This window comes from Chanos chanos, chromosome 8 (assembly GCF_902362185.1).
Source record: "Chanos chanos chromosome 8, fChaCha1.1, whole genome shotgun sequence".
Classification (NCBI taxonomy): Eukaryota; Metazoa; Chordata; class Actinopteri; order Gonorynchiformes; family Chanidae; genus Chanos; species Chanos chanos.
In genome coordinates, this window is record NC_044502.1 from 10277095 (window position 1) to 10305022 (window position 27928).

Sequence of the window (27928 nt, forward strand, 5' to 3'; positions counted from 1 at the left end):
ATGCCGAAGGGCGCGCGGGACATGCAGGTTAACGCGTCTCCGGCAGTTGCAGCGAACGCAGAGGGAGATGAGATCGAGGTGTTGGAAAGCACAGATGTCCTTCCAGCGGCTCCGGAGGACGTAAGTGACGAAACAAGTCTGCGTGTAAGTCATGTATGTGTGTTCATGACGTGATATCTATGGCAGCTGTCCAGATGGATGTAAACGCACACAAGCAGTTGGCTACTACACACACACACACACACACACACACACATTTGCATTTGATGTTTAACTGGACTGCGACAACGATGTTTTGCTGAACATATTTTAATATCAGAAGGAACACCCATTGTAAATTGATCTGTCATTCACAACCACCACGGTTGCCCGAACTGTGATCCCAAGATGATATCTCAATTTGCTTTTTTAAATAGGTCAAAAAGTCCCATATTGAATCATACAGGTAATGAATAGGGAAACTCATGAGTGGTCTGCAAAAAAAAAAAACATTCATAAATGATATCACACATTTAATATTTACATTTTAATTCTGAAGTACCTAAGGACTGTAGTCCCATTTAAGACTGATATCCAACATTGAGAGACTCTTGCATGTTTTCCTGCTCACTCTCTTTTCCTTCCTCTCTTTTCCCTGTGCATTACTCTTTCCCTGTCTCAGCAATGGAAATCTCTTTTTGACAAGGTATGTCATGGAAACATGTTTTTGCTGATGCTGTGTCATGTGCATGCTCTGTCCTGGTGGCATCTAACTCCTTGTCAGCATGTAAACGTCAGGACAGGTAGAGTGTCATTGATGGAAACGTCCCAAAAGCACTGTGCATAATTGTCTGTGGCAACCTATGATTCTGTAGCTTTTTTTTTGGGGGGGGGGGGGGGGGGGGGGGGTGTTAGATATTTGTACCTCTTGCCATGGCAGTAAGCCATGATGCTGTTGAGGTGAGAAGGCAGGAGCGTCAACACTGGCTGTGTCACCCCTGACACAGACCCGTGCAAATGCAATTAGAGCAATACATAATCCCGCTTACAGTTGTCACCCTGAACCTGGCAGGGCTCAATGATAGAGGGAGAGCAGGGAATTGGGGTGTGGGTCCGGTTGACAGACGGCAGGCGCCCCCCACTCAGTCCTCCCCGACACCCCCCCCCCCCCCCCCCCCCCCCCCCCCCCCCCCCCCCCCACCCACCCAACCCACTGGGTCTGCAGGAGCACCTGCGTGGCCCTGACCCCACACACATCCTTAGTCCCTAGAGAGGGGAGTAGAGAGAGGAGAGACTCGTGTCAGACTCGCTCATTCAGACTCAGAGGGACAGGGGGCTCGTGGGTTTTAATGGTGGGGGTCGGATGAGGGGCAAGGGAGCTTTTTGTGGACAGGCATTAAGTGGGCCTCTCAATCCACTCCTTTTATGCAGGCGGCATCACTTTGAATTACTCAAGTGGCCTTCAGTCTGGGTTCTGCCCAGCGAAAGGGTCATTGCATAGTAAGATGATAAATTTTGAGCTTTGTGCTTCAGACCTCACATCACCGATTGCAAACCAAAGACATAATGAACCAGTTAACTGAGCCTGGGAGGAGGAACTGAAACTTTTACGCTACACTAGGTCAGCATACATCTGTCTACAGCCCATTAACACAATGCACAAACAGATACTTAAGCCATAAACCTCGCCGATAAAAAAAAAAAAAACCCTTCAGCTCAAGATAATCATTCTCCCTCTGTTTGCAGTCCATGGCAGATGGTCTTTTATTTGCTGTGTTCTTACGTCTGCCGCAAAATTGGTCAGATGTAAAAACAAATCCTTAAACATTCCCTTTGAAAGATGAATCTTATTAATATGCATGAAATGACTAATAATGTCAACATAAACAGCTGTAGTCATAATATTACAGTTTTGCATTGGCTTTGCATGTCTCCTGCGCCTCCAGTGACGTTTCCGCGAAGATAACACTGCTGTTTTCGGCGGACTGTTGTCACTGAACTGACAGTCATTTGATTGTTTCGGCCTTTCATACATTCCGGTGAGCTCTGTCCAACACGCCTTGGAAAACACAGCCATCCACAACGAGTCGTTTGAAGATGTCTCCGTCTTTTAAGACGTGCGATTAGTCATTTAAGAGCCGGTCGGGTCCTCTGGGAAGATAAATTTTAGCTCGCCACAGAGGCTTAACTGTGTCTGTTACACATGCTTTCCAACTAAAGCTGCGAACGCGGTCAAACAGATGCTCTTTTTTTTTTTCAGTCCCACTTCCCACGTTTCGCACAGCATGCCTGCGTCGCAGTCCTGATATTTGTTCTTCTGAAATTCCATGCGGTTTTGATCTCCAGTGCAGCACCTCAGCAGGTGTGGGTCTGATGGAATCAAGATTAGTGTTTGGTTTGGCACCTACCGCTGCACATCCATCTCCTCCCCATGTATCTTTAAGGCAACACAGATCCCACCACGCCTGACTTTAGCTCAACGGGACTCCAGATACTTTGTTCATCCACCTGCTCTTGGACAGGGAAGAAAGACCTAATCTATCTCATTGTTGGCAGAGACGGTTTATCTGTGAATGAAAGTTTGGCCTGCAACTATATGACAAAAAAATAAAGAGAGAGAGGCAGAGAGAGAGAAGAGAGAGAGAGTGAGAGAGAGAGAGAGGAGGAGGGGGAGAGAGAGGCAGAGAGAGAGAGAGAGAGAGAGGCAGAGAGAGAGACAGAGAGAGAGAGTAATTCTGTACCTCTTTGTTATGCACACAACTTACTAAACTCACAGCTGCAACTTTGTCACCAATTAAACATTAACCATCACCAGCACTCTCAGATTCCTCAGATGCACCAGTCAGCTCAGCTTACAAGGCTATCAGCCGTCCTCTTTTTTGCACTTATGTAGGTTTACCGTTTTTGCACCATGTCACGTTTCATCCGTTTAACGCTTTTGGCAACAGCTCCTCACCTCACCTTCTCCCACCACCTGGCTTAAAATAGAACGTGTTGATGAAAGGAAGCTCCTGTCTGTGAAGTGCGAAAAACGGAGATGTTTGGAAACCATGGTATAAATAGTCACCTTTCAAAAGTGTCAGCTGTTCAGATTGAGCCCTTTTAAGAACAGTCCAGTTGTGTGTATGTGTATGTGTGTGTGTGTGTGTGTGTGTCTGTGTGTATATATATTCAAAGCTTGGTAGAATAATATTAAAGCGTGTTGTGAATGTTATCCTTTGTACTATATCTCATCATCAGTGAGAAAGACTGCGACTTTGTGGAAGCACGACAAGGTTTTCTTCTTCGAAACCGAGAGGCTTATTAAAGACCGTAGCATTTAATTAATACAAGTTGAATATCCCTTATCCGAAATACCTGGGACCAGAAGTGTTTCGGATTTTTTTTTTTGGGGGGGGGGATTTTAGAATACAGTATCTGAACATACATAATGAGATGTCATGGCGCCAACAGGGCGTCAGAGCCCCACGTGGGCGAGTGAGGTCGGGCGTAGAATTTTCCCGCGTGTGGCGTCACGTCGGCCGCTCTCAAAAAATTTCGGATTTTGGAGCATTTGGATTTTGGGATTTTGGGCATTAGGGATGCTCAGCCTGTATCTAAAAAGGCTGTTAGGCAGTATGTTTAGTTATCCGTAGTGTGTTTTACGCAGTATGTTTAGTTATCCGTAGTGTGTTGTTGTGTTTTGTTGAGGCCAGAGGGACTAAAGTATCTTTGATATGTTAATTCTAGAAAGAAGGGGGAGGGGGGGGTTGCTTCCTCTTGGGTTTCAGAGGTTTGAGTCCATGCCAGCGAGTAGCACTCATGGGAGGATCTAGGGGACACACAACAGCTGCCTTTGCTCTACTGTATTGTCTCAAGTCATTTAAGAGCCATCATCTGAATCACCATTGAGCAACAGCTTTCAGGACAGCTTCCGTCTGGCTTACGCTCGATTTTTCTCCCCCACATCTCTAACTTTTCTATGTTCTTACCGGAGAATGGTCTTTTCCCATTAGCGTTCGTTTTTTTTTCGCTTCAGTAAACAATCTTTTATTTCTGGTCATGGTCAACGTACAACAATACAATAAAAATCCACTTTGAATAGAACGTTATGTCATTTAAAAAAAAAAGAAAAAAGAAGAAGCCCTGAAATGACTGAACCTTCTGATAAATTGCATCTTCACAAAGCCTCAGAGCCTGCCCTTTACCACGTCGTTTGACTGATGAGTCCTGTTTGCAGCCTTGCACTGGTGAGTGGTGTTGCATACCAATCAAGATCTGGGGAAACATTCAACCTCCTGAACAGATTATGTGCCTGGGGTTGAACTCAGATTTCATCGTGTCACTCCCATACTTTAAGATCAAAAACAAGAGGCCTTTCAGCCCTTATGGGGTGTTCCCATGGGTAATAGTTACACCTATGTTTACTGTAATAGTTCTTCTCAGAAAGACAACATGCCTTAGGCCATGGTCATGTGTGTGTGTGTGCGTGTGCGCGCAAAAGAGACAGAGAGAATGTTCCAGAACATTTGTGGCTACACAGCAATTCGCTTCATGGTCTGAGACCTAAGTCAGACACTTAATCCATTGAAAGGAGGACCGAAGACACATTCCTGTTGCACAGTGCTCTCAGGTTCAGTCAGGCAGGCAGGCGGGCAGGTGGAGTGTTGACATGGTTACAATAAACCTGTGTTTAGCTATCACTCTCTGTTCAGACTCTAACTCAGTGAAGAGCTACCTACCCACCATGTGTGCTGAAACTCCCTCAGAGGGGCCTCAGCATTTTGGCATGAATTGTACTTGTGCCATTCTTAAAACAGATGGTACTCTTGCTACACATTGCAGCTAATATACAAGCCAAAGTGAAATAAAAAAACAGAGAGAGAGAGAGAGAGAGAGAGAGAAATTGCTAACACAGCTCTACAGCACCACATGCACTGACAAGGCCTTCTTCAACCAACTAATTTACTCTATTATTGAGGTATGTTATATGCATCAAATAACATATAGCTTACTCACCAGGGGTTTTACTTTGTCAAATTTGCAGACATTGCAGGAATTACTGCTAAATTAATGCAGTAAATTAACCAGAGTTTTCAGTTTATTTTCAGGTTTCCAAAACTGACTCTTATGTTCGTTAATTTCTTATGCTCACAAACAATTTCTCTCGTTGACCCAAAACTGAAATGATCTAGCTCAAATAGGACTGAGGACTGAGAAAGAAATGCAGTTATGTTATGTTGTCACTCTCTGCAGTATTGCTCAAAGGGAAGCTTCATCGGTACTGACTAGTTTTATAAATTATCACAATGCAGCAAAGCCATAGCCTGTTGTGAGAAGGGAAATGTGACCATTTATCATTCCAGCACTTAAAGATTGAATTGAAACAGTCAGTACCGATGCAAAATTAAGGAGCAGTAAAAGATCACTCTGTTGAGCAAGATTCATACTGTTCAAAATTATTGATCGATTCAGGTTAATGACAGAAAGGATGTTACGCTGTGTCGCTGCTGGTCAGCTTAGAAAAACAACAACAACAACAAAAAAAAACCCCACTTTTTTCTACAGGATTCCCATGCCCATACTCACTGTCTATGGCTGTTATTGTTGTCATGGTATTCGTCCATGGCCCAGGAGACACCCAAGGTGAACGACATTGCTTAGCTTTCACTTACGCTGCCCTCTCATCTTTCAGCACATCACAGCCCTTCCCAGTAAACACACAGACCAGAGGGACAAGAGCGCAGTTTTGAGGCACACACTTCAAAAAGTGTTAGCAAAGCCAACCAGCTCACTCTAAATCTTCCTGTGGGTAAAAGGGAGGAACTGCTGTGACATTATTGATTCAAACCACATAGGCCCTGCTTGGGGTTCCTGTTTGAGAAGATGAGGCGGTTTGTTAAAATGTTTCTTTAGCCCCGAAAGTAGCCAGTTCCTCACCTTCAGCTGTTACTGTTCACCAGGGACCAATGCTCAAAGTTAACTGAAACAAGAGAATGAGAGGGGCCAAGTTGTGAACTGTTCAGCCAATGTCAGATCCTTCTCCATAGCCTGTTCGACGAGAGTAAATGACCTAAAGCATAGATATGTAGGTTGTGTGGATGAGGGTGAACAGACAGGGAAATTCAATAAATTTGGGTTGGTTTGGTTGGGGTTGGGAGGTTATAGAGCTCAAATTGTAGTAACATTAACGATATATATTATTTTACAATAATTGAGTGGTGGATGGAATATAGACCTAAGAAATCAGCAGAGATTTTTGGACCTCCTCTACATGCCATGCATTTTGTTACGTTGCCATGGTTGTGATCATTAGTATGTGTGTGCGTGTGTGCGTGTTTGTGTGCGCGTGTGCACGCGCGTGCGCGTGTGTGTGTGTGTGTGTGTGTGTGTATCGATCTCATCTGTAAGCCGTTACAGCGCTGACAGTCAGACCCTGCCATCTCTGAATACTTTGGTCTCCGTGACCTCGGCCTGTCCCTGTGTGTGAGCGTGGGAGCCTTCCTCTGCTCAATTACAGAGCCATGCGTCTGATTCATGGCTTAATTGAAAATGTTTAAATGCCTGAGCTTGTGGCACGATGCTTAGAATGTACTGGAAGTCTTCCTGGATCTGTTTAAAACTTGCCCCAAGTTATGCCATTGATGGATGCTATTGCATGCCAAAGAGCTGAATATAACGTCTGATTTGGCTTTGTACTTGTTTGTGTTCTGGCTTCGCCAGTGATGCCAGATGTTGACGTACAGTGGCTTTTTCTTAACCTCCTGACAATACTCCCAACCCGTTGAAAGGGAAACGAGTGCAGTTCTTACGATGAGCCTTCTTAAAATCAAGATTGTTTATTTCATCCAAACATCTTGAGTGTAGAGGCCGCTCTGAAGTGTTAAATAAGCCTCAGAGAAATGTGTGATGACTGACTAGTTCGATAGCTCCTGGCATGGTTTCTTCAGTGAACAAGGCAGACACCACCAACAGGGACTCTCTCTCTCTCTCTCTCTCTCTCGATTTCTACTTTTTTGGCCACTCTGTTCAACCTCAGGGCCAAATGGTTCATTACCCTCTTCCATTTCTCAAAGGTTTAAGGGAGAGAGAAGGGGGCTCCTCTATTAGCTCTGACCCCTTGGGATTATTGCAATAGGATTATAAAATAGAGGGTGATCTATGGGCTCACGGCCATGGGAGATCAGGCGACTGGATTATCGACCTGTAGTCTAAAAACAACGGCTAGTGGACCACAAACCAAAAAGCTTCACCTCATTCACTTTACCGGAGCGACAATGGTGTGACCGGCTGTCTGGGTATCGCCTGCATCTCAGCCCAGATGGCAACCTTGAAAATGTCTCAGACACTGACCTTTCAATCCTCCGCCTCCAAGCTCCATTCCTTTCTCTAGATTTTAGAGAAATTAAATTGGACCCCCTGTGGGCCAGTCCAGGACTATTTCCCTCCTATTAAAGCCCATAAATCTCTGCGGTGAAAGAAGTTGATGCTCTTTAGAAAAGAGGTCAGTTCAGGGCAACCAGAAGAAGAAGAGAGTGAATGGACTTGCAAGACAGAGAGAAACGATGGGGGAAACAAATGTTTCTTCTTTTTTTTCTTCTTCCCTCTTTTCTCTTGGGATTGGCCTTTTTACTGCAGTTTATGGTAAACAGTTGCTTTATGGAAGGTGGCTTCAGCAGTCATCAAGACTCTTTTTTAACTGCAATGTAAAGTAGAGACATCTAAAGGTTGTCAGGAGTGACCTGCCCTGGCCTGCTCCATGAGTTATGAGTGTGTGTGTGTGTGTGTATGTGTGTGTGTGTGTGCCACATGAGACAGAGAGAGAGAGAGAGAGAGAGAGAGAGAGAGAACAACAGAAGAATGAGTTTGTATGCATTTGGATTTTAGTTTCCTCTGCCTCTGCCTCCGTTCTGACTGCATTGTATTTTTGTATTCCTGTCTGTCTCCTTGTCAGTGTGGTTACCATTTGTCTCTGTATCCATATCCTGTGGCATGGTACTGGTGTTTATTTGCACTGCTCTCAGAGACCTGCTGAGAGAAGTGAAGATGTCCGCTTGGATCACATTTACACAGGAGCCTGAGGGCAAACCACTTTGCCATCTTTGGTTTCCCGTCTCTCTTTTTTCCCCCATTGGCACCCTGTTGTTTAGATCAGCCTGCAGCCCATAACAAAGCATGGCAGGGGTTGATTACATTTAACATAGTGCTGAATGGGAGGGGGGGGGGCTTTTTGTTTATTATTGTGTAGAAGCGTAGCATCTGTCAAACCTTTTTCATATTGCTTCACATCTCAAGACTTAGAAACTACGCCTGGCAGCGAAAATGTTATTTTTTTAAAAGCTTCACCGCACAAACTGCCAGAGGGGGTTTCGTCTGCCTTGGCAAAACCTAAATGAAAACTCCGTTTGGAAGAAAACAGAGAAGGAACGGTAGATGGAATCTGACGCCAGCGTACAGGTCATGTACTTGACACAAAAGTGGTTTGCAGAATCAAACTGTCTATGCGAGAGGTCAGCTAGACAGCTTTTGTAAGAAAAAGAATAAAGCCACGTTTTTTTTATATAGCCCTGACTCACTTCCTCTTGTGACGTTAAAGCTTTCTTTTGTCATCTTATCTGCCAGTGCTGAAAAGAGCAGCGACTTGATGATGGCTGGGGGTGGGCGGGTCGGGGGGGAGTGGTGGGGGGGGGGGGGGGGTCATTCTTCCCAACAGCTCTCCGCTAACTGCTCAGCAAGTGAGCCAGCATCGATTACCCTCGACAGGCTGCCACCTCACCTCATGCGTCACTGATGAAACAGTGCTAAGGGTGGCGATAGCTGGACAGCAGATAAGAGATGAGTCATTCTCAGCTCTGGCTAGGTGATTCTCTCGGCTTGAACTGGCCGTGAGAACTCATTCTGGTCGCAGTGCCAGTTGAGCATGGTAAGGAAGCATCTGCTCGGGTTTGACTACTTGTGGTTGTTATTTCGAACTGCTGAATCACTTTTTATTTCTCACGGTCTGGTAATAAATTTGACAGAAGGGATAAGAGTCCTGTGGTTTGACATAATACTCCATTTTATCCCTGGCAGGGTGCATTCGGGTCGTGGTGATATGAGCCGGTTGCCTGTGACAAACTTCTGTCTCCAAGGAAATGATTTCACTTTGAGATGGTTTCTAAAAAGCTAGTTTCAATATGCCTTAAATTTCCACCAGACAGGGCCAGGTTCAGTGGGAACATTCTGTATCAGGTATCTGTTGGACAGAGAGTGAAACCTTTGAAGTGTCATATAGAAACCTGAAATCCCAGCGGAAGTAACGGCTCATTTACAACCAAATGTCCACTTTGGCCCAGTCTGATGTTCCACAAGGCTTTTGGGATTTTATTAGGGAACGATAGGATGTCATGCCTTTGAAACTGTAATTTTGTGAGAGGACGAACCCTCTTTTTTCAGCTTTGCGGACTATCATTCAATTACATAAATACTCTGGTACCTCAGTGGATGCTGTGCATCTGTGAGATTTTTAGAACACATTTGTGTTGAGAGTAATGCTTCTGGCAACGACAAGTCTTTATGTCTGTCCCAAAATGCATCACAATGAAAACCAGAGCAGACTGCTTCAGAAGAAGAATTTATTACAGAACACTTCCCCATCCTCACCGATTTGTCCGTCCTCTTCCATATCCCCGGCGGCCCCTGGCTCGCCAGGTGGTCGCGGTCAGAGAGCTATCACAGCCATAATTAACTGAAAAGAACCGTGTCATTTATCACCTTATCCACAGCGTAACATGGCGAGTTTCTGACCTAACCGGGAACCCCCCCAGAGGGAAAGAGGCTCATTCTGTGTGTGAGTGAGAGTGATAGTGTTTGACTTCACACTGTGAATGTGGGTTTTAGTTAGTTAAGTCCTTGTCAACACGTGAGTCATCCCCAAAAACCGTGGCAGCAGTAGGAGAAAGTGAGAGGTGCAGGGCCAATCACGTTTTCGATTTGATCCAGACGGTAACCTTTGGAGCTTACCGAAGATGATGATTTCTGGGTAATTAATGGCAGGAGATGATGTGCCAACTCACTCCCCCCTCCACTCTCTCTGCTCTCTTTCATCATCTGTCAGTCACGCCCAGATGTCCGAAGAACCTCACCAGTAGATGTTAAAATTGACTTACTCGGATTGAGCTTACCAACAAACATCGGCTATAAAAAAAATACAGATCAAGCAAGGGTGCTTCAAATGGTGTGCTAAAAGATCAGAATGGCTTTGTAGAATTATTTATGCATATGCCAAGTACGCTAGAGTTGGCCAAGGGCTTCAGTCACTGAATGAAGAAATAGAAGAATGTTGTTTTAACTCTATGGCTTTGTTAGACATCCACTCGGTGAGTCACTGCTTTACCTCCACAGAGCCTTTTTAGTAAACTCCACGAGTAAGATTTGTGTTCTTTTTAATGTAATAAAATCCTGCCTGTGTTTTCTGAAGAGCAAAAGTCTTGTTTCATTCTGCATTTCTGTGAGAAACATACAGGCAATGCTTTTCATTTGCCTCAAATTGGAGTCTGCTCTGCCTCAGTGAGCAAGACACTATGTTTTTGAGAGACGCTTGGAAAGTCCTGTGGATGAAAGGCTGTTTTTTTTCACTCTCGCTGCAAACTCTGAGCATTAATGAGATCTTTGGGCAGATGACAGCATAGCCTCTCAGCTGAAGGTGATGTCGACGGAGTCATTTGCTTTGGTTGGTTGCAGAAGTAGGGTCTGCCCTGCATTACTGTCACGCTTGGTGTTCTTCTGTTGCAGTGCATGATGACCCAGATGGCAGCGTTGGGCTTTTGACAATGTGTCTCCTCCAGGACTCCATTACACTTATGATCAGACCTTTTGTCTTGCGTTTATCGGAAAAGTGAGAAACGTCAACACACAGAACTCGTCGTCTTTGTGCTGACCACAAGATTTCCTCCAGTGAACTCATTTCCTGTTTGGTCTTCTTTGCTTGGAAAGGTTGGTTTGACCTATAGCCTTTCTTACTCAGAAACACACTTCAGTCTGAATTCTTCAGTCTGATACTCAGAAACTGAACTTGAAGTCAACTTGAAGACAAAACCAGAGGAGATGATGAGAGTTCACAGGCACCTTCGTCATGCATCTCAGTGTCACTGGCAAAGTACAGGACGGTTCTCTTAGGACCCATTCATAATACCAGCCGCCACTGACTCCTGCTGAAATCGGTCTAGGTAATGCTGTACATGTGAACATGTGCGAAGCGAAGATAAGCCAAATTAAACATCTCTAGGGGGATGCCTGGGCCTCTCTGGAGTCAGGGCCACACACTGAATGTTAGATTAGCATGAGAATGCACAACCATGAGCTTGGCAAGAGAATAGGTCTGGGCTTGAGAGCTCTCTGCTTTGGTGTGTAGGGTGGGCCAGATTTGCTGCCACCCCCCCCCCCCCCAAAACCGCTACCCACCACCCATCCACTTCCCACTTAGTTTGAGCAACATGAAAATACAATGAACTGCCCATAACGCAGCTGTTCAGTGGGAGCCCACCAGATCGCACAAGCGGTGAGCGGTTGGTTCTTCATGTAGCCAATAAAACGACAGCCGAGAGAGGAGCGATCACATATGGTTTCTTTCAGTTTGATTTGACGTTCGTTGAGCGAAAGCGCTGAAACTCCATGTTACATGCCTCCAACATCTCTTTGCTTCCTAACAGATACCTAATGATGTCTGAAGTAAAGAGATCATTGTGAAATCACGATACCCCTGGGTGTTGGTTTGGAGGGAGGACAGCTCTTCTTCTTTATTTCTGTGTAATTCCTGGCCTCCAGTACAGAACCTTTTAATCAGACACACTAATTGGGCTTGGTCAGACAAGTGCTTTGTCTTTGTGTTATAGAAGGGGCTGTAAACTACAGGCTGCCTGTCTTTTGTGACCTATTAGCCTACTCCAGCGCCTGGCCCTCACTTCATTAATCACTCTAACCTAGCCCCTAGTCAGTTCAATAATGAACAGAGAGGGGGTGTATGAAGTAGCCCTGTAATACCACGGATCTGGAATGGGCTTGTTTTTTATCCCTGTGTGCTTTGTGTCAGGGTGGGTTGTTCGGTCTAATTTGAGTTGCAGTCTTATGCCATAATCCATCTGCTGTCTCTCTTATGTAATCATCAATAACACAGTGTACCTTACATGCCCAGGCTATCATATCATATCATAGCCCAGCCCTGTGCAGTTGGGTGTAGAGGGCTTCAGAGCGGGTATTAGCTGTGAATTCTTCATCTTTTCCACCTGGAGATCAAGGATTGAACGACTGTCAGTCAGCGTTGTGCAACGCTCCACTCTTGCCTTGTCGAGGCGGGCGGAGAGGAGGTAGGCTGAAAACGGAGAGAGAGAGAGAGAGAGAGAGAGAGAGAGAAAAGGGGCTCCTAATTAAAGAGCTGTCTGTTGAAATCAAAGGTCAGAGTGAAGTCGGGCCCGTTACGATCGGAATGACCGCCTGGGGTGGACGGGTCGCCGCGCATGGTTGATCTTCAGCTCTTCCCTCGACCAGCGTTCCACCAAACAGGCACTCTCGTTCCGTCGTTACGGACGACGAGTTTTAACAGCCTCGCAGAAAAGTCATTTAGAAATGTATATTTCTGGACATGGGTAAGGGGCTCCCGCATGGTCAAACATCTCTTCATTAAAACGAGTATGGATAGCAGTTGATCTAGGTTTGAATGAGGTTAATCGAGTAATTCTGAATACTTTCCGTCAAGTCATTTCTAGGTATACCATTTCTGGCGAAAGTCTGCTTGTCAGATTGTAACAGTTGTTGAACTCCAAACCCACACATGGTCGTAGAATAGCAGCTCTTTAATATGCGGTATTATGAAAATGAGGCCTGGAATGTAGAGCAGCATTGTGCTCAGTGCCTGGGCTTAGCTTAGAAAGTGGGCTAAGAAAGAGCCTAGTAATCAAAGCCCACCATCGGCCCACCACTATGACAGGATTAATCTGGATGTCAAAGACATAGAGATGTTGTTTCCACTGAAGAGAAATGGCTTTGTTTTACAGACATGCTTTACTCTCTCATGCACACATGGTAGTAGGTGCACTGATATTGAAGTGAAGGAGGTTCAGCTGTTGCATTGTGTGTGTGTGTGTGTGTGTGTGTGTGTGTGTGTGTCTGTATGTGTGTGTGTATTGTTTGGTCACACATCCTAGTGTGTCCATTGTGTTTTTGTAGGAGTTCCTCCAGAGAACTGGGGGGGGTAGAAGATGACTAATTAGGGGAACGGGATTGAGTAAAGTTTGCATGAAATTGCCATTAAGGGCCCTTTTGTTAGTCTGTTGACTGTAAAATATGCATGGAGTTATGGAGAGAGGGGTGGAATGAGAGAATGAAAGAGAAAGAGAGTGAGAATTGGTGAAATAATGAAAGGGGATGAATGTAGGCTAAGGGGCTTGGGGTGGAGTCTGGTATGAATTTGGGGGTGGGGGGGTCTATACTGAACTGTAAATCCATGCGGAGGGAGATAAATCCCAAGCTGTTGTCACAGTCTTACCCTCAGTCCGTCATAGACTCTATCATCATAGCACCGCAAGACGGGTTCTACACTATGAGAATGTATGCCGACCGATACAATGCCCGACAGAAATTGGCAGAGGTCCTTCGGGAAAAGGTTAGTGCAGCCTAGCTATGACTTTCTACCAGCCAACCGACGACCCTGTGTTATTACTTGCTCATAAACTTAGTACATACATGAGTTTCTCCTTTATTGTACAACAGCACAAGCGCGGTTCAAATTTTATTGTGTTTTGTTGAGGATTCGTCAAGCGGTCAGCTTAAGGGACCAACAAAAAAAATATTAGATTTTGGCAAGGAAATGTGGCTGGTAGTTGCTTTAGTGTCAGTTTGTAACACAGCAGCTGGTTTTCTTCCTCACTTTGATTTTGACTGCTTTTCTTTCCCTCTGAGGGCAGTTAGCCACTTGTGAGGGCTTATTTGAAATAAAATAATGTCATCTCTCTCTGTCGGTGACATTGGTTTTCACGTGTCAAAGTATAGGTTGAAGGGTGAGATGACAAGTCATTTTTAGACCCATATACTGGCTTTACCAAACGTAAGCTATAAAAATGAAGAACGTTTTACGTTACATTTTTGCGTGTTTGAATGTGTCAGATTTCCAGCCTAATCTTCTGTTTACTGCAAAGGGGAGATTTGTGTGGAAGCTAAGGCAAAGTTCAATCCAAAACTCGTAGCAGAACGTAGACATTTTTTCATGCTTTTCCGTGACAGCCTTGGCAAAGCAAGCTGTAATTGAATGGAATTCTGAAAAGTGGGATTCCTCCATCTCATTTGTGGCGAGAGTGCGCAACGTCAAGGCATCGTGGGGCCTGCTTCGTGACCTGGGAAGTTCTTGTTTGTCAGCATGTGAAAGGTCAAGAGTCTAAAGAGGTTGTAAGCGGCGGCTCTGTGACACTGATGACTGAAACAGGATGCGGTCTTTGAACCATGACACACTGTGGCAAAGAGTCTATTCTCAACTCACTAACATCATTATTTTAATGTTTGTTCAAGCCAGTCTGTTAGTTAGGCTCCTTTGGTGTGCAGTCGCAACATTTTCTGAAGGAAAATTCCAGAACATCATATATGTTATGAAGTATTTATGACACGTTCATAAGGGCAAAAAAATGCAATAAACATCACTTTATAACCTAATATTAAATTCTGACTGCTGTGCCAGAGATTCTTGGGACGTGATTCTGTTCTGTGTTGTGTATTGCTATTCCTTTTTGCTCTGATGGGATATGGTTAGCTCGAAGAGGAGAGGAATTAATTATTCAGATCCAAGTTTAAGACAGAAATTTGTCAAACGTAACCCTGAAGCTTAGTAGCATTTTTTACTAATGTTTTGAATGTTCACCACTCCACACTCATAATCTAATTTCAATCACAATTTATTTTTGACAGTGTGGTTAAAAAGATGAAGGTCATGTGTTGTTTGTCAGTACTGTTATGTGTTGCAGAGATATCTGTTCACTCTTATCATTTCTTTTGTGTGTGTGTGTGTGTGTGTGTGTGTGTGTGTGTGTGTGTGTGTTTGCGCTATAGTATGACCCAGAGAACTCTGGATTCATCAGCACAGAGCGATTTCGGGATCTCCTGGCAACCCATGGCTCAGAGCTGGACCCTCATAAACTCGAGGTGTTACTGGCCCTGGCAGATGGCAATGCTGATGGCAAGATCTGCTACCAAGACTTTGTCAACTTGGTGAGACCAAAGACTTTGTCTATAATAATAATAATCTCTATTGAATAATAGGCTGTGAAACAGCCATGGTTACTGGCGTCAGAAAGAATTGTTAAGATAAAGCTGGGACTGGCCATTCAACATGCCTTCTTTTGGGGCTTCTGTGCTAACTGTTGCTATTGTTGAACTTGGAGTGGAAAGCTGAGGTCTCTTTGTCACATTGTCGTCTGAAGACAGGTCTTATTCTTAGGTCTGTTTTGTTATATCTACCATTCTTGCCCTGCTACTTTCGTCTAAGCCTTGCTTTTGTGATGCTGTCGTTTTACAGATGGCCTCTTGAACTTTTGACCCTGAACTAAGGGGAAAGTCATCCTGAAAAATGATCAGGTTTCAAAAAGCATGACACATTTTTGCCTCTCTCTTTGCCACACACATACACACACACACACACACACACACACACACATATACACTACCATGATATATATCTTTATCTCCATCATTGCCTCTGTCATTTAACAGTTCCTCAAAGAATCTCTTTGTCCAGTACAGTTTGTAGAGAATGGGGGAATGGGACAGTGCTGTGGTTCACTGTGATTCAGAGGTTGCTTTCTACTGGCCCAGCTGGATCATGTGAGAGTTATAATACAGGGCCTACAGCTGAAAGTGGGACAGAGAAGAATGAAGAGTATGTATTGGGGGATCTGTGCCGCTATTGTTCCACTCAGAAGCTCCTGTGGGGCACACATTCACTGACTGCCACAACAAAACCCAAGGAGGGGAGCAAGGAGGCTTAGGATGGATGGCTAGAGAGAGAGAGAGAGAGAGAGAGAAAGGGAGGGATGGAGGGAGGGAGAGGTCCGGGGCACGGAGAGTGGGCTTTATGTGCTGTTCCCATCTTTAACAGCAGCAGCAGCCGTTCTCATAAAGCTGTCATTGTGATGGCAAGTAATTGCCCTGTCCCTGTCCCTGTCTCTCCTTCTCTCTCTCTCTCTTTCTTTTTCTGGCCTGCTGATGGCACCCACCGGCACGAAAGATCTTCTTCTCTGTCCATGTCTCTTCTGGCTGCATCTCCATCCTTGCCCTCTCTAAAGCATGGCAGGGATGCCAGTCTCTCCTCGTCATGTGCTGAGGTGGAGGAGAGGGTGTTTCTGTGCTCTGCCAGAGGAGCTGCTCCTCTGGATCTTTTAATAAGACTCAGCTGCTCAGGGAGGCGCGGGGGGGGGGGGGGGGGGGGGCGCGTCTGTTGTGCAAGAAGGTTTGTGTTCTTGGTGTGTGGTACTGACTGATTTCCCCCTCTTGTTTGGCTTTTCCCTATATGGTGACCATGGTAACAACCCAGCACAAGAGGCTGTCTTACAAATCACAGGCTTCACCATCAGTGTCAAGATAATGGCAGTGTCTTCAATAGCTGTTTGCTTTTGTGAGACGGCTTTTAAGAAAAGACTGCCGAAAAAAGGCAACTTTTCTTTTTTTGTACAATAAGATAACTAGAGAACAGTACTTACATTTTTGTAACTGGATATTTTTGTAACTTCCGTTGTCACAATCTATTATGAGCCTGCATAACATAGCCTTCATACAATTCAGCATTCGGTGTAAAATGTACACTAAATCATTTGAATGTAATCATATGGCAGAGGGTCAGTGAATATTTTGTCCGGGTTGTTTTTTTTTGGTTACACCCGTGATATTCGAATACGCTCCCAATGGCATCAGAACCAGAATCAGAATCAGAACATAAACGATCCCTGAAAAGTTTTCGTGTCCCGAACTCATACGAGTCACGTGCGAGCGGACGAGAGCATTAGAAGTTCTTGGCTAAGGCTAATCTTTTGTGACCAGTAAGGAAATCACTTCTCACGGAGTTATAGAGTGTGACGGGAGAGGAGGGAGAATTGCAGAGGGGGTGTGTGTGTACTGTACGGCATGTCTAATGAAATGAAAGAGGATTTAGGGATAAGCTATTATCCAAGCATGAAGTCAAGTCATTTTTTTTCCATGACTCGTGGGATATGGTTCCTTGCTAACAGATCTTGCCCAAATGGGCCTTGTATTTTTTTTTTTATTATTATTATTTTGGAGAATATCACAGTGGATTGAAACTCGAGCTGCTTGCCTACAGCTTTGGCAGTCGGAGAAATAGTTTGAGCGGTGGTTGCCGTACTTGTTTGTTTGGGTGACTCTTTATTCTTTTTTTGTGTGTGTGTTTAATTTCAGAGCTAGAAGGGGTTTTGTTGTTGTTGTTATAATAAAAAAAAAAAAGGGTTTGAAGCAGATTTACAGGAAGCGCTTGTATATATTTGCTGAAGAACTCTGTTTATTGAAGTAACGCAATAATAGCTGATGATTTGGCAGTGTCTGAAAGTCAAGGGCAAACACGAATGACCTCAAGGTCTTCCCAGCAGTATTCCATACAACTTCCCATCCTGCGTTACATAAGCCATGTAGCTGTTGTTTCTGGTTAGGGGCTTGGCATGGGAAAAAGGGCATTCCTGGCTGTTCTGTTTGCGGCTTTGTCTCAATCCGGGCTTCTATCTGGACAGCATCGTCAGCCAGCTGCTCTCCCATTCTTAGATGTGGGGAATCGCTTAACAGTTGCTAAGCGACAAAGGAGGAATTCTGTCACTAGGTTCTCGCAGGAGGTTCGGGGGGAGAGCGCAGACTGTCACACAGAAAGAAGAGATCATAGAGGAACAGACTCATGGGTAATTCTGAACAAAGTGGGCAGGTAATGACTTGAGTCAAAGTAAAAGGAATTCATGGAATAACACAAAGACTTCTGAGAGATAAAAGCAGAATGAAATGCTGTAAACATTTAGGAAGTCACCCCATACATTTGAGATCAGTGTATGTGTTGAACTTAATGCTAGACATAGCATAAGTTTTCAGGTCGTCTAAACTGAAGGAGTATGAGGTTTACCTCATAGGAAACCTTGAAAAACACTTCAGTTGTACTTTATCATTCTACCTACTTCTAGGTGCTCATAAATGTATGCATTTGTACTCATAAATGTATGTGTGCATGTGTGTGTGTGTGTGTGTGTGTGTGTGTGTTTGTCTGTGTCTCTAGATGAGCACCAAGCGTTCCAACAGTTTCAGGCGAGCTATCCTTCAGGGGGGTCGTCAGCTGAAAGGTAAAGCCCTGAGGGATGAGGTGGGTTTAGGGCTGTCCCAAAGACTGGTGAGACACGTGGCATACGAGACCCTGCCCAGAGAGGTCGACCGCAAGTGGTACTTTGACAGCTACACCTACTGCCCTCCTCCCTGGCTTATTCTGGCCATCACCATCGCTGAGGTAAGACTAAAGAAAGAAGAACTGACATGCCTTTTTTTTTTTTGTCGTAAATCACAATCAAACAAGTCTGTGACAGATCCGTATTTCCATTAAAAAAAAAAAAACAGGATCCTGGCATTTCATTCGCAAAAGTTGTAGTTCCTTTCACTCACGGTAATTCCTTTTTTATTCAGACGCTCAAAAGCCTGCCTTCGCTTCGGATTTCGTTTGTTATTTTTTGTCACCTTATGATTACTTTTCATTAATATTGCTGAGAAAAGAGCTTCGCATCTCCTGTTCTTACCGTAGTGGTGTTCGTATGCGTCTCTAGGTGGCTGTCTTCATGTACTACGGCTTGCAGCTGGACCGTTGGGTGCTGCAGGTATCTTCTCCGTCCTTTCTGAGGAGTCCTCTTCCCTACCACCCTCTGCTCCGTGCCCAAGCCTGGCGTTACCTCAGCTATGTCTTCATGCACGCGGGGTGAGAGTCACAACATACAGCGCGGCACTTAAAGAGCATTAAAAGCCGACCTTTTTTTTTTTTTTTTTTTCGCTGTCTTACCTTACACGACACACGACTGGTAAATATCTGGTCCGGTGAAAGAAAAAGAAGAACTCGGGCAGATGTGAAAAATAATGGTCGATAATTGGTGCAATGTAAATATTATGCGTAATGGGTTTTATCATTGAGCTGCTAATGCCACTGAGAACCATTTTGATGCACGTAATAGGCACTGATTGTTCATAAACCAAGCTAATGTTTCAGGTGCACAAGCAGCACATCCAAACAGGGAGTAAAATACTGGCGCAGAGTGGATGGTAGCAGAGACTGTTTGGGGATATACAGACGGGCTTAGCTTGATCTCATGTAATCTGGTGTTTCAAAATATTAGAAACAACGGGCCAATGTTTCCTCAACATTTCTCTAACATTCGAGTTTGGAGCAACTCAAGCTTCTATGATTTACTATCCAGTTTTAGAGGCTAAAATCCTAAAAGCTACATAACCTCATAACCCCCGTGGACTAACTACGGACAGAGAGAGCGAAAGTCTTTGTGATTTGGCTGCTTGTTCTCTGATCTGCAGAACTTTTAATGTGTGCATGTATTAAACTCCCCTTCCACCGTGTAATCCCCTTATAAGCCCGAGCCGCTGATCCATTCTGTCCGCGACACAAACAGAATGCCAATACCGGCACATGCACGCAAACAAAGGTCACTTTACTCACCCCCTCACCCTCGTGGGCATGTCGAGACTCGACTGGCGAGGGGTGTCTCCAGTGACTCGTCATCTGTTGGGGAGTGCTGGCCCAGGGAATGACTCAACAGCACCGTGAGATAATCGAAAAGCAAACGGGAAGTTCTTCTTCGGACATCACGTTCCGTCAGACGGCATTTATGGCCCGATTGGGAAAAAGAAACAGTTTGTCCCTTTCATAAAAGAGTAATCTATCTTGAGCAGTAAGCCCAGACCAAGCCTGTCATTTTTAAGTTGCTGGTAAAGGGCATGACAGGAATCTGCCTGATGTATACTTAAGATGAATACTTGGATGCACAGCTGAACAACAAGAAAAATATCATCTTCGGGGGAAAAAAAAAAACGTTTGTCCTTTTGAGAATTTGCTGCACACAGATATACATCAGTTGGAAATATTCCCTACCAGAAAGAGAGAGTGATCATGAAGATAAAAATTGCTTTTGCTAACATTCCTAAAGGTTTATGTACATTAAGAGGAAGAGAGTGCTGTTTTTAAGCGTTTTTTTTTTCTTACATATTCTGCTTCCATAAGCCTTGAATTTTAGTCTCAGCATTTGTCAGCATACAAGTTTAACTTTTGATCTCAACCCACACAGTTCTCTCAAAACACACACACAAGCTTCTTTTGGAAATAGAGTTTTGAGCAGCATTTAATAAAAGAACGCACTGACTCGGTCAGAAATTTTCTATTTATATTGAATCCTCTCGACCAGCAATGGTTTAGGCATGATATTGTTACAGGCTGTGGGTAAGGAGGCCCACTTAAACACTAAAAATACAATGCAGTTCTATTTACGGATTAGGACCCTGGTCCAAGGAATTGAGAAGGCCTTTATTTTTGGCTTGTTTATAATAGGATATAAATGGACCTTGTTAACAGTAGTGTAACCTCCTTGTTGTCTCGATGGTCCATGAAATCTAATCAATGCTCATTGATTCAAGTGTGGTGTTGTCAGTGTTCTTAGAGTGAAATTTTCCCCTTTCAGAGTGTCATATGCAGCCGTCTAATGCTACACTGTCTCATTATTTTACGGGAATGAAAGGGCTTTGGTAATGAAAGGGCATTTGTATTTCACTGAGCTGGCATCACTCAGTACAAATAGACATCCCTGTCTGTTACTGATTCAGCCCCCATTGTATCTACCCCCATGCTTGAAATAAATGCTTCATTTAATATTTGGGATCAGATATTTTGGTTTCTCAGGGTTATTATTGTGACTTTGTCCTTCTTAGAATCCAAAATCTAGGTTAGTTTCTAACCTTGAGACTCTGAGCTTCTGCAGTTTGCTTTTGTTTTTTGTTTTTTGTTTTTGTTTTGGATTTTGTTTTTGTTTTGTTATTATTAATTGAAAGAGTATCAGTATCAGTGAGCAGGGATGTTTTTATCCCATCCTTTTTAGAGGTTGCTGTGGCACCCAATTCTGTCAGAATTGAGTTAAGCGTGCACCTGCTGTTTGACTTTAAAGGACTCTGTGAGAAACGCTATGAAACATACGGTCCAGAACAACCTCTTCGCTTCTCGTCTGACAGTCAGAATTCTGGAACAGTGGGCGGTGGATGCTCCGCTGAGGAGAAAAAGAGCTGTAGTGATTCTTCTAAACTACTTCTGTAGTGATTCTTTGGCCTGTAAACCTCAAAAATCATCTACGCTATCCTTAACTCCATTCTCTGTCAATTCATGAAGTCGCGGTTCTTCTGTAGCAGTTCGTCTCTTTCTAAAAATGGTATGTACTTTCGCATATTGCTTCGAGAAATATTGTTGTGTATAGGGGAGGGATTCTGATGGTTTAGTAGACATTTGATAGTGCTTTCTTGGAATCACCAGCCATGACCATTTGGAGAGGCAGATGCTATATGAGTCATTTTGGACATCTGGAAGATGAGTAGCGGAGTCTGCTCAAGTCATCTCATGTGACGTGATAATCACATTCCCTTCCACACTTACATCTTAGAGAAGGGGCTGGCATTTCTAGAGGGACACCATGTATCTGTGTATTTGGGTCACCATTTTAGTCAGTTTCTGTTTAAGGACCGAAGAAGCAGGTGAGAGTGCTTCTGAGCCAAATTCCTCTGATGAGTCAATGAATCACTGATTGTGGCAGAGACCAGTTTGTATACCGGCTCTCCAAGAATAATTTTGGAGAGCCCAGCATTTGAAAAAATCTCTCTAAAGTGTTACCACGTCCTCTTGATCCCATCTTTTCAAATCCAGCTGCAGCTAATTTGGTCTGATTCGCTTACTTTAGCTCTGCAGGCGCTTTACCTGTCTTCAAGAAGTAATATTAAAAAAACAACAACAACAACAACAACAAAAAACCATGAGATTATCCCTCAGATGCTTTTACGGTTCATCATGAAGATATTTCTCATGCTCTGTTGTTAGCTTTGTACCCGTGTTAGTTTCCAGTTTTGTCAATGCTAACGACGTATGTTATTTTTAGCTCTTGAATATGCTAGAATCATACAGTAATGTACTCTCCTGACTGTCCCAGACTGTTTCCTGTCTGTTGCAGAATAGAGCACCTGGGGCTGAACATGGCTATGCAGTTGTTGGTGGGAGTGCCTTTGGAGATGGTCCACGGAGCAGTGCGCATTGGTCTGGTCTATGTGTGTGGAGTGCTTGCAGGTGAGTCAACTGCTTAAGTTCACTGTTGCCTCTGTAGCGCCATCATAGTCATCAAGGAAAAACAGTCAAATTGGGAGGTACAGTATGAACAGGTCATCTGTCAAGCACTGATATAAATGCTTAATGGTAAGTGCTTTAGACTGTATTACCATTGAGTATATGATGAAGAGTTCTCAATGACGCATCACTATGTTTATTAGTCACTCTTCAGACGTGGAGTTGACTGCATGCTCTGTATTCATTTCATTAGTGAGACAGATAAGCCTCTTTTCTCCCTCTCCTTCTGGAAACACCCAGCTTTGCTTCGATGCTACAGATGACAGACTGATGCATTTCAAACAGGAAACTCGCCCATCTTGACAATATTCTCCAGTCTCTCTCTCTTTCACTCTCTCTCTCTTTCTCTGTCTGTCCATCTGTCTGTCTCTCTCTCTCTCTCTGTCTCTCTCTCTCTGAAGAGGAGAGCAGTTTGGTGCAAACAGAGAGGGAGGGAGTGAAGGTTGGTGGGGAGGTGCGTGTGGGGGGGGGGGGGGGGGGGGGGGGGGGGGGGGGGGGGTTCGTCTGAATTTCTCATCAGCTTGAGAAATGCCTAGCAGTGGAAATGTCATGGCGTTCTCCCTGATGGCATTAGCAGTTAATGTGGTTTGGTGTTTGTGTGGAGCTGGGATAGCCTTTGCCACTGAGGGACACACTTCTTCATGATAAGTTGTTATGACCCCAGGGCTTGTGTACCAGCAACCACTCCTACGCATTAGGAGTTTTAGCATAATCTAAGCTTTTTTCTTCTGGAGGCCCAGACACAAGGCAGACAAATTTGTCACGCATCTCTGGAATGCTTCACACACTTCCAGTAAGCGTGAGCTGCCAAAATAAAGTGGCGTGTTTGGATGTTTGGGATTCTTTGTGCTCTTGCCTTGAAAGGTTAAAGTGACAGATTTTTGGGACAGGACTGCTCCTCATTAAATGTCAGAGAGATAGAGAGATGCTGACCTCTTTGTCAGTATAAACCTTTGTAAATATCTGTGAACTTTTGAGGTGGAATACGTGTTCTTGTGTGTGCTTGTGAAGGCTGCGTGTGTAAGTACGCGCGCTCGTGTGTGTGCGTGTGTGTCTGTGTGTGTGTATGTATAGGAGAATTTGTGGTCTTTGTGTGGTTGTGTGTGTTTGTGTATATTAAAACTATAGAGCATCATGTATGTTTACAGTGGGTGCATATGGTACTGTTTGTGTCCTGCTGTGTGGGGAATGACAAATCTACAAGGCCCAGCTGTGGTGGCCTGGGGGTCTGACCCCTGATTGAAATTAAGGGGGGGTTATGTCATAAATCAGTGGGCAGACAGCTCAGCCCCATGGCGTGGAGGGGCATAATATATGAGTTGTTGTAGTGGGCGTGTGCATATGTGTTTGAAGGCGTCGTAGCGGGGCTGTCTTTATCCCCTGAGAACTGCGTTTCCTTAATGAGATATTGATCTAAGAATGTGGGAGGGAGAAAGGGGGTGTGGCATGCATACTTCCGTTTCAATACACAATTATATTGTTATTCTTTGCGCCATGGCGGCAAGCGGTTCCAACACTTTATGGGCTGATTTTCTTTTCTTTTTTTTTTAGTTTGGTTGGTGGAGGTTGGATGGTGGAGCGTAAATCCTACCTGAACCGTAGCTCTGTCTGAAATTACAGACAAAAAACACTGAATCCCAATCAAATTTAGAGGGAATTCAGGGGAGGTGCATTATGGCAGAACTGTAGACAACATATTTACATTGCTGTTTAGAAATATTTGAACAGAGACAGCAGCACTTTCTCACTTCTCTCTGAAGTGTGACTAAATTTGTTCTTCTCCTTCCAGCTGTCACACATAATGCTCTATTTTATGTCTGTGCAATCATACATTCGCACACAGCACACATATCCAGACTCACACCGACACTGACACACTGATGTGTGTGTGTGTGTGTGTGTGTGCGTGCGTGCGTGCGTGCGTGTGTGTGTGTGTGTGTGCACGTGCACGTGCACGTGCATGCGTGTGTGGTATATTTATATATTTCCACAAGGCTTTAGTCAAGTTTACACACTTTCTCACAGTTATGCAATTAAAGCTACAAATAAAGCATTGGAATGAAGCGTACAACTACAGGGAGCAGAGCAGAAAGAGCTTTGATCACTCTGTGTGCGTGCGTGCGTGTGTGTGTGTGTGTGTGTGTGTACACAACACTGATAAAGCTCTAAATTATTTGAATTGGAGTAATGCCTATTTTGATAATTACAGCAGCATTGTTCCAACCCCTGATGGGTTACACCTTGAGCAGTAGACCTAGATGTAGCCCATTTGGCAATACAGCTGTATGTTTGTATGTGTCTAAGGAAGCGTGTAATCATGTGTTTGAAATGCAGTGCAATTAGCTGCTGCTAGAGGTGATGACACTGTAATTACAGACTGTTTTCTGCTTTCATCTACATAGCCAACACCCCGTTTCAGGCTTTCCCCGTTTAAGAGAGTTTAAGTAAGTCAGCTAGATTGTGGTGTTGGCCATCCTCTCGTACACTTTGAACAAGGCCGTAACTTTGTCAAGCTCTTGATCAGATAACTTGATAGAAATGGGTTGTGGTAAACATGACGCTTCCTGGGGAACTAATCTTTGAATCTAGGTTGTTTTACCTCAAGAGCAGCATCTATACATAGAAGCCCAGCAAACATAACATTCTTTTATTGCCCCGCACAAAGTTTTAATAATCAGGAATGCTTCCCTACATTCCCCTGTGGTTACAAAGAACACACACATACACACACACACACACAAGCACGCCCACATACACACACGCAGAAACACACATGCACACACAAACAGACTGATGTATGTTATTTCGTGGAGACAGACTGGAGGATCATTCATCATCAGTCATGTATAGTGCTGTGTAGGCAGGTGTGTCTATGTGTGTGGTGTAGTTTAGCATCAATAATTTACCCTGGTCAGATAGGCTGAGAGAAGGTGCAGACTGAGTATACCCAGAAACCACCATCAGAGAGCCGTGAATATACCTCAGAATGTTTAGCAGACTCAACTGCGGTACCTCCTCTTCTCTCTTCCCACACACACACATACACACACACACACCCACGCACACAAACACACACGCACACACACACACACACACACACACACATACATACACGCACACACCACACGCACGCACACACACACATACACACGCACACACATACACACACACGCACACACACACACACACACGCACACATGCATACACAGGCAGAGTACTCATTTATGCCATTTCACATAAACAGAATGTCTGGGACAAACCACTTTTCCCATGGCCTTTGTGAACTGTCTATAGTTTGTCTATAAATATGAATCATTACAATAATTACAGACGGTTTTTCATAAGCTCATTTCTATGATGTCATTACTATCTCGGAGTTGAGCAGCGTCAGAAGTGTACTTGCGCCCTCTAGGGTACACAGTGGAAAATTCTCTTTGTGAGATCTCATTGCCACATTCATCATGTTCACAAAATTTAGACTTAGCAGTCAATTATATACAATCAAATCTAGCACTGAATGAGTTTTTATATGATCTGGGTCATAGCGTTGTATTGATTTAGTGTGATAATGTCGATGGATTGCTGTTATATACTATGTGCTGCTCTTTATCCAGGCTCACTGGCTGTCTCTGTAGCTGATATGACTGCTCCAGTCGTGGGCTCTTCTGGAGGAGTCTACGCCCTGGTCTCTGCTCACCTGGCCAATGTTGTCATGGTAGGATTTTTCCTCTTCACCTCTAATATTGCGGAAAATTGTTTTGTTTTTCTATTCCACCAGACAGTCACTTGTCTTACTGTTCACGCCCCTCCTTAGCCGAGCAGCACTTCTGTGTCAGGTCTCGATGTTTGTTTGTCTGTTTCAGTCAGTTTATGTCAATATGTATCTCTCTTATCATAAATGACCAGTATTTATGTTGCGGTGGTTTTTTTCGCCTTGTGATAAGACACACTGAAACCAACTCCCTCATAACTGGATCAGATGTCCTCTCATATTGATCAGAGCGCTAATGACCCAGTGGTGTGTCAGAGTGTTACAATGTAACTATGTTCAGTTCTAGAACATTCAGTGATGTTCACACACCTTGCATGTCCCAGTTTTCCAGCCTCTCCTAGTTTATACGTGCACACATGCAAGAAGGCTGTTCACCTCCAGCGTGTACCATACGTTGTCTCCTCCTTGGCTGCCAACCAATCACCAGCTGTGTTTGCTCACTGGCCAATCCCTCAGCCCCCAGAAGGTCATGACCTTGAGAGGGGAAACTGTAAGCAATTTCTCCCTGTATAACGGCATGGTCATGATCATCAAATATTTACACGTGTGCGCTGTCCACAATACTCTGGGGTCAGCGAGAGAATCCTCCCCTCTGTGTCAGCAGTAGCCTACTGGCTCAAGTTACCATTTGCCTTTAACCACTGATCCTGGGTCAGTACATCTTGTACAGCCCATTCTCTGGCATTATATCAAAAACTGTAACATAGATCTGATATCAATTGTTGTGCTTGGAATACCTGTGCTGATTCACGGAAACTGTCAGACGAACTCCGTGTCATCCCTGCTACTCACAATGTCATAGAGATATTTTTCTGCAGACTCCAAATTAGGGAATATAAGTCATTCTGAGCCCATTGCAGCATATATTACTGGCTAGTTTTTGGACAGTATCACTGTGTCAGTTTAATGAACAATGCTAACAATGCTTCAGTGATCAGCAATGCCTGGGAAAGCTGCTGACATGATGCACAACCCAGTGTTCTGATGAGTGTAAAAGCTTCCTCATTTGTAGTTCACTCTATCCTCTCCTCCCTCTCTCTCTCTCTCTCTCTCTCTCTCTCTCTCTCTCTCTCTCTCTTTCTCGCTCTCTCTCTCTCTCTCTCTCTCCCTCTCTCTCTCTCCTTTTCTCCCTTCCTTTCCCTCTCTCTTTCTCCCTCCGTCTGCCCTTGCCTTTCTGTAGAACTGGTCGGGGATGAAGTGCCAGTTTAAGCTCTTTCGGATGGCCATGGCTCTTGTTTGCAGTAAGTCTCTTGACTCTATAAATAAAGTCTGACTAAAGGATTTCTTATGAAAGGAAAGTCTATGCTGCAGTTCCCTTCCGCCTCAGTGCAAGCTCTCCACTTTTTCTATCCAACAGTGAGTGTGGAGTTTGGCAGAGCTGTCTGGCTGCGTTTCTATCCCCCTGCCTTCCCCCCCTGTCCAAATCCCAGCTTCGTTGCTCATCTTGGGGGAGTAGCAGTGGGCCTCACCTTGGGTGTGGTTGTCCTCCATAACTATGAGCAGCGACTACAGGAGCAGTCCCTCTTTTGGATCTTCTTAAGCGTCTACACCCTTTTTGTCTTCTGCGGAGTGTTCTGGAACATTTTCGCCTACAGCCTGCTGGATGTCAAGCTACCTCCTGCTCCTTAAAGCCAAGTACCTCTGCTCTATCGGACTGGCAGCGTCCATCTCAACACCTGTGTTAGTGCCTAAACCATCTCAGATCTCATTAAAGAGGCTGAAAAAAAAAAAACATGAGGTAGCAATGTGGAATGTTTGAAAAAAAAAAAAAA

The 27928-nt window shown here is 44.3% G+C and overlaps 1 protein-coding gene across 1 annotated transcript; it reads left to right on the forward strand.

Annotated features, from left to right (window-relative positions):
- Positions 1-27785, forward strand: rhbdl3 (rhomboid, veinlet-like 3 (Drosophila)). Its single transcript, XM_030782834.1, has 9 exons — positions 1-120; positions 662-685; positions 15031-15189; positions 18242-18466; positions 18777-18925; positions 22215-22327; positions 25999-26099; positions 27337-27397; positions 27514-27785. The coding sequence occupies exons 1-9, from the start codon at positions 1-3 to the stop codon at positions 27783-27785; spliced, it is 1224 nt and encodes a 407-aa protein (XP_030638694.1).
- The last annotated feature ends 143 nt before the right edge of the window (positions 27786-27928 follow it).

Excerpts from the sequence above, each read along its gene's own strand:
- rhbdl3 (XM_030782834.1), top strand. The coding sequence starts at position 1 with ATGCCGAAGGGCGCGCGGGACATGCAGGTTAACGCGTCTCCGGCAGTT. Across the intron at positions 686-15,030 it reads GGAAATCTCTTTTTGACAAG|TATGACCCAGAGAACTCTGG; the intron begins GTATGTCATGGA and ends TTTGCGCTATAG. Across the intron at positions 27,398-27,513 it reads GGCCATGGCTCTTGTTTGCA|TGAGTGTGGAGTTTGGCAGA; the intron begins GTAAGTCTCTTG and ends TCTATCCAACAG.